The 7,320-nt window shown below is 45.5% G+C and overlaps 1 protein-coding gene across 1 annotated transcript; it reads left to right on the top strand.

Moving 5' to 3' along the window:
- The first annotated feature begins 1,050 nt into the window (after positions 1 to 1,050).
- Positions 1,051 to 1,747, top strand: LOC105052533 (late embryogenesis abundant protein Lea5-D). Its single transcript, XM_010933371.4, has 2 exons — positions 1,051 to 1,255; positions 1,352 to 1,747. Exons 1-2 carry the CDS (start codon positions 1,182 to 1,184, stop codon positions 1,578 to 1,580), a joined length of 303 nt encoding a protein of 100 aa, XP_010931673.1. The 5' UTR covers positions 1,051 to 1,181; the 3' UTR covers positions 1,581 to 1,747.
- The last annotated feature ends 5,573 nt before the right edge of the window (positions 1,748 to 7,320 follow it).

Below are 7,320 nucleotides of genomic sequence, written 5' to 3'. Positions count from 1 at the left end.
TCTTGCTCTCTATTCTACTCTTTCCACCTTCTGTTCTCAAGGCTCGAACTGACTTAAACATCAGAGAGTCAAGAACTGAAATATCTCCATTCGATTTTTTAACTTGTTTTGAAGGTTTTTTAAAGACTTATCAGATCGGATTGCTATAGTTCCTCCAGCATAACTTCTTTCGATCTCATCAGCCATCATCTCAGATTTTGAGCCTCACAGTAGTAATAATAAAAATTATTTTTTTTCATAACTATTTTTTCAAATAAATGATTCTAACAAATTTATCGAATTACAAGACATACCCAACTAAATAGATCCTTAGGATAGCTTTGAATGAAAAATATAAGACGCATAGAAGATGCTCTCCTTGGTGGGATCCCTGGGTCCATGATCCATCCATTGGTTCTGGATTCTCCCCCCCCACCCCCCCCCCCCCCCCCCCCCCCCACTTGTGCCCAACTTCCCGCGTAAAACAAATATGGAGGCGGTTTCCTTTATTTTTTATTTTTTTGCGTGGCACATTCCTACTATTGTGGGTGAAATTTCCCTCCAGGTTCCGGATGGCAGACCATCAGACCGCATATGAAACTTCCACATGAGGTGAGGAGTATGAAGTCTAGTCTTCTCGCCAACGCTACGAATAGAAGGAGTCGCAGATTCTAAGAAAGACCGCCGCCTCTCCCCCCTCTCCGCACGCGCTCGCGGGCCCCACCCTCCCTCAGTGGACTCACCCAGCCCGTCCTGCTCTTTTGGCCTCGGCGTTTTAGAGGCACCCGACAGTGAACACTCCAACCGGAACCCAATCACGGGACACATTGTGAGGCCTACCTATTGGCTATTTTCCATCGACAAGGAGAGAACGTGCAATTTTCGGGTTTCTGAAAAAATTTCCCATATATTTTTTTTGATAAGATAAATATTTCCCATATCTTCGCCGCGGATGCTGCTAGAGTTGGTGGGACGCAAGTCGGACCCGGACGGCGTCCGATGCCTCTTTTTGACTCCGTCTTCAACCACCCACCCCCACTCCCACCCCCACGCGTCTACATATACTCTTCTTCTCTCTCCCTCTGAAATCAGAGCGAGCAAAGAGAGAGAGGGAAGAGAAGCGTTTCCTCTGTCTCTTCTCTTCTTTTCTCTTTCTTTCTACTACTGCGTTCGGGAAATAAGTACCGTCGAATCAAGATCAGATGGCTCGCGCTCTCTCAGGTGCCACGACTCTCGCCGCTGCTCTCTCCGACGGGATCGCGGTCTACATCAGCAGGTAAGAGGAGCATCGGTACAGCTGCCACGGATCGTTGGATCTGGTTATCCTGTAGTGGATCTGATGGTGGTGATTGATCTCTGTTTTGGTTGGCAGGAGGGGTTATGCGGCCGTGACGGGAACGGTGGTGAGTAGGGGGAGGTCATCGGCGGAAGAAAAGGCGGTGAGGAAGGCGACTGTGAGTTCGGGTTCGTCTTCCGGTTCTTCTTCGGATTCCTGGGTTCCGGATCCCGTTACCGGGTACTACCGGCCCGGGAACCGGCGGGCAGACGTGGACGCCGCCGAACTTAGAGAGATTCTTCTCTCCCACAGATCTCGACAATAAGGTGGATCAAAGATCCACCATATGTGATTTGGAGAGAAGAAAGAAAAAGAAAGGGGAGAAGCCCATCATATTCATCGATGGACACTCTTATCGGCTCCCGACATTTATAAATTTAAATGTGTACGTTTCGGTGATGCTAAATTTAAATGGCCCTTGGTTAAGCTCAATGCATCCGAAAGAGTGATTATAATAAAACTAAAATCAGATCATATACTAATTGTTGGAGTAGGTTCCTTCATTTAGCTGACTATCCTTACTTTTTATCTCTGAGTCGATTAAAAAAACTACACCAACTCATCGGCAATAAATCCAACTTAGATATACAAAGTTCTCCCCAACTGGGTAGATGTTGGACATCGTCGCTGACATCCAACTGACTGAAGGTTGGGCATCCTTGATCGGCACCATTTGGACTAAAATTAATGGTCGGTTAATAGCTGATCATATCAATTGAAAATAAGGCACCTCCGTAATTCCGTCCTGCCAACTCCGATAAAATGGACCTCTGTCGATTAAGTAAGCACCGAATATGGCCATTATATGACTCTAACTGACCACATCAAGATCATATCACTCGGGCACCATCCCTTGATCCGCTAGTTGCACGCCATGATGGGGTACTACGATCTCATTAAATGCATCTTTGGAGGCATTTATTACGCCCCACACTCGATAGCATCTGTCGTCGTGTGCGCGCCGAATAAAAGGCACACTCGCCGTCAGAATTTAAAGATGCTCATGCGGCACCATGCGATGCCGTAGACAGGACATAATTGATATGATCACCTGTCCTCTCATCATTCAATTTGCTTTCTCTATAAATAAAGGTAAGCGGAGACCCCTCCAAGTATGCACAGGCGCACAATCTCAAAACTCAGACTCTATCACTCTTTTCTCTTAAGCCATTCACCGATTTGAGCGTCGGAGGGTTCTCGCCGGAGCCATCTCTGATGGAACTTGTTTTGCAAATCTTTCTTTCTTGACATCGAGCGGAGCCCAGCACCATCTCACTCTAAACTCTATTATCACCCTTCGTCTTGACCTTGACTGTGTGTACCTTCTCCGATGATGGTATCTCATTCATGAGCAATCCCGCCGCCAATGACGGGTGCGGCTTCTAGTCGGCTCTTGATCGACCACCGAGTACCCACCAGAGTAAGACCGCAATAGTTTGGCACGTCAGGTAGGAGATCTAGCAGGTGATCGAGTAGAGAAAATTTTTTCTCTCAAGGACCTCCATGGCCAAGACAATGATGCAGAATGTCTCTGTTGGTTCAGTTCGACGCTCATCACGGTGTGACGCACCTTCGGCAATCCGTAAAGAGCCGAGTGCTTCATGACCATCGATGACGGCAGATCTTGGATTTGCTGCCCTCATGCAGCAGGTAAAAAGTTTGACGGAGCCTGTTCAAGGTCTCCAACAACAACAACAGCAGCAACAACGGCTGGGAGAGGTTGCAGCATGTGATGCACCTTCTAGGAGCAGCCACCGACCACGATCTCTAACCCGTCACTCTATACAGCATTCCCATTGAGCAAGTTCTCCCCTTGCCCGACGGCCACCACATTCGGAGTCTCAGCGCGCTTCGCGTGCCGATTGCAATGATCGTCGGTCCCCACATTTCCCTCGACAAACTCACTACAAGGGGAAGAGGCCGCGGTCCCCTTTGAGATCTTCTTTTGAGGAAAGGTCTACTCTAGGCTGCTCGCGACATCATGATATATCGCAGCAACGGCTGGACGAGTACGATCGAAAATTGAAAGAGATAGATCACCATCTGGAATGGCTCCAAACCAACTATCGTGATCCAATTGATGAATTCGGCATCAGCATGAATCCGTCTTTCTCAAGATAGATCCTCGATGAGCCAGTTCCTAGTCAGTTCAAAATATCGTAAATCGAGCTATATGATGGCTCCTCAGATCCACTCGATCATCTTGAGAGCTATAAAGTCTTCATGCTTCTACAAGGGGCATCTGACGCCCTCCTTTGCATTGCTTTTTCGATTATGCTCTGAAAAACTACACGAGTGTGGTACTCAGGGCTACAGTCGGGAAGCATCAATTCTTTTAAACAATTTGAGTAGCTATTCGTGACACACTTTGGTACAAACCAAAGAGTGTCCAGAACTACTAATAGCCTTTTCTCTGTTCGCCAACAGGATGGAGAATCTTTGTGAGAGTTTGTGGCACATTCAAACACTGCCACCCTGGAGGTCAAAGACTTCGATCAGGCGATGGCTATTGCGGTGATGAAGTGGGGACTCCGAAACTCTAAGTTCACCTACTCTTTGGACAAAATACTTCTTCGATCCTATGATGAACTCCTCGAGCATGCACAAAAGTACATCCGCACCGAGGAAGCCACAACTGATCGACGTCAGTTCGAGGGAAAGGGCCAGAAGTAGAAGGCAAGGGAGGAGGCTCCGAGGAGCCCAATCAGATCCGTGCCGAGAATGAGGTTCCACCTCCCCGACTAAGCCAAAAGCCCAAAAACTTCGTGGGCAAGTATGACTCCTACACCTCTCTGACTACTTCTCGATCACAGATTCTGATAGAGATAGAAAGAGAAAGCTTCCTTCATTGACCCTCACCAATGAGGATGAAATCTCACGATCGAAAGTGCTACTGCCGCTTCTATCGCGACCATGGATATGATACAGAGGAGTGCCACTAGTTGAAGAATGAGATCGAGAATCTGATAAGATAGGGATATCTTGGGAAGTACGCACAGGAGCACCCTGTATAGCTGCCTTCAAATCTACCTCGTTCGAAACCCGAAGAGCAAACTCACGTCCAACCAACGGTAGGCGTGATCAACATTATCTCGATGGGACTACAACTCCGGGGGGCAGACGACTGTGGAAACACTTCCAAGTGCCAACGTATTGACAACAATATCATTTTTACTAAAGCAGATCTACAAAGAGTCCAGACTCCTCACAATGATGATGTAGTCGTATCGATGACAATTGCTAATTATGATATAAAAAGATGTCTTATCGATAATGAAAGTTTCGTTGAACGTGATTTTTTTCGATTGTTTCTTCTGGATGCAACGGCTTTCTACTAAACTTCTCAAATCTGTTAATGTTCCTCTAGTCGGGGTTACAGGTGACTCGATCAAAGTGAAGGGCGAGATCGACCCCCTGTCACAGCTGGACAACTGCCTCGGCAATTGATCGTTCATCTCAACTTTCTTGTAGTCCGAATTTCGTCCGCCTTCAATGTCATTCTAGGGTAGCCTGGATTGAATACATTCCGAGTGTTCGTCTCCACTTATCACCTGCTCATACGCTTTCCGACAAGGAATGGACCCGGTGAGATGCAAGGAGACCAACAGTTGGTCCGATAATGCTACTTAACCACTATCAATGAAAAAAGATCAACTGAAACTCTTCTCATCAATGATGGACTGGATCAGAGAGAAATTGAAAATCGAGGATAATCCACAGAATAGCTCATCTCAGTTCCCTTATTCAGTGGAGATCCGAATAAAATCATTCAAATTGGATCCTCACTGAGCAAGAAATTGCAAGAGGAGCTGATAGGCTTTCTAAGAAGAAATACCGATGTCTTTGCTTGGTCTACCTCTGACATACTAGGCATCCCTCCAGAAGTTATTGTCCACCGACTAAATGTTGATCCCAACCACAAATTGATGAGACAAAAAAAGAAAAGCTTTGCTCCAAAATGACAGAAGGCCATTAATGAAGAGGTTGATAAGCTATTGACAGCTGACTTCATCCGTGAGGCAACCTACCTAGATTGGCTCGTGAATGTGGTTATGGTTAAGAAAGTAAATGATAAATGGCGTATTTGCATCGATTACACCAACTTGAACAAAACCTATCTCAAGGATAATTTTTCTCTCTCCCGAATAGCTCAGCTAATTGATGTGATGGTCGGACATCAGCTACTCAGCTTTATGGATGCCTTCTCCGGCTTCAATTAGATCTAGATGGCATCCAAAGATGAGGAGAAGATGGCGTTTATCATCGAGAAGGATTTATACTGCTACAAAGTCATGCCCTTTGACCTCAAAAATGTCGGAGCAACCATCAGAGACTAGTTAATAAAATTTTTAAAGGCTAAATTGGATGCAATATAGAGGTTTACATCGATGATATGCTTATAAAAAGCACCAAAGCTACCCTCCACATTAGCGACCACTACTGAAGCCATCAGCTCGGTGCTGGTTCGAGAAGAAGATAAAGTGCAAAGGCCCATCTACTATATAAGTCGGATGCTGCGCGACACCGAATTGAGATATTCTAGAATTGAGAAAGTCATCTTTGCAATTGTGACTACTATTCGACAGTTATGGTCCTATTTTCAGGTCCATTCAATAAAAGTTCTCACCGACCTCCCCCTAAGGACTATACTTCACAGATCCGATATCTCAGAGAGAATGGCAAAGTGAGTGGTCGAGCTCACTGAGTTCGACTTTTTTTTTGTCTCAAGAATATCAATGAAATCCTAGATTCTCACTGATTGCATCACCGAATGTACCCCAACGGACAATGATCAAGTCAAAGGCAACTCCTCAAAGAACATTTAAGAGCCCTCTTGGATTTTGCATGTTGATGGAGCTTTAAATGCTCAAGGATGCTGCACGGGCCTGATCTTGATCAATATTGATGGGATGGTAACCGAATATGCTCTTCGATTCAGCTTTAAGACTTTAAACAACCAAGTGGAGTATGAGGCCCTGATAGTTGGACTCAAGATTGCTAAGGACTTCGGTGTCAAGTGCCTATGAATATTCACTAATTTGCAACTCATTGTCAGACAGTTCCGAGGAGAGTATGCGATTCGAGATCCTGTTCTCTCCAGATATCTACAAAGGCTTAAGTCTCTACAGCCATATTTTGATTACTTCAAAATTTCTCACATCTCTCGCTCTGAAAATATCCGAGCTGACTCTCTATCCCGTCTCGCCACCTCTGGTTGTGGAGATCTTGAAAAAATCTTCATCGAGCATCTTGAGAGCTCGAGCATTGACTCAGAGGAAGAAATCCATCAGATTGAAGTCGGATAGAAGCCGAGTTGGATTGATCCGTTCGTCGATTTCTTGACGAATGAAGTCTTGCCGACTGATCCTGTCGAGGCACGCCTAGTAAAAAGATTGGCAACTCAGTACGTAATCATTGATAATCAACTTTACAGAAAGTCAGCGTCTATATCCCTACTCAAGTATCTCCGACATTCCGAGGCCAACTACACCCTTCAGGAGGTGCACAAAGACATTTGCGACAACCACTTGAGGGGCAAGTCACTGTCCTATAAGATCCTCCAGTAAAGATATTTCTGACCAACCATGCAGAAAGATGCGTATGATTTGGTACAGAAGTGCGATCAATGTCAAAGATTCGCCAGCATTTAGAGGCTCCGATCCAGCCATCTTACGGCCATCTCAGCACCCTGACCATTTAATCAATGGGGTGTGGACCTACTCGATCCATTCCCACCTGCCAGCGAATAAAATTTTTTTTTCATAGTGACTATCAACCATTTTACTAAGTGGGTCGAAGCCGAACCACTGGCATAGATAACGGAATAGAAGACTACTAGCTTCCTATGAAAATCCATCATTTGCCGATTCGATCTGCCTCACACAATCATCACCGATAATGGCCGACAATTCAGCAATGCCAAATTTGAAGAGTCTGTGCAAAGTATCATATTATCCACAAGCTCACTTCGGTTGGACATTTCCAATCCAATGGAGAAGCTGAGG

Source organism: Elaeis guineensis, chromosome 10, assembly GCF_000442705.2.
Source record: "Elaeis guineensis isolate ETL-2024a chromosome 10, EG11, whole genome shotgun sequence".
Classification (NCBI taxonomy): domain Eukaryota; kingdom Viridiplantae; phylum Streptophyta; class Magnoliopsida; order Arecales; family Arecaceae; genus Elaeis; species Elaeis guineensis.
The sequence above is the reverse complement of the archived record's forward strand: the minus strand, read 5'-3'. Positions and strand labels throughout refer to the sequence as shown.

Bases quoted from the DNA above. Each gene is read 5' to 3' on its own strand.
- LOC105052533 (XM_010933371.4), top strand. From the start codon at position 1,182: ATGGCTCGCGCTCTCTCAGGTGCCACGACTCTCGCCGCTGCTCTCTCC. The intron at 1,256-1,351 runs GTAAGAGGAGCA...TTTGGTTGGCAG, and splicing joins ATCGCGGTCTACATCAGCAG to GAGGGGTTATGCGGCCGTGA.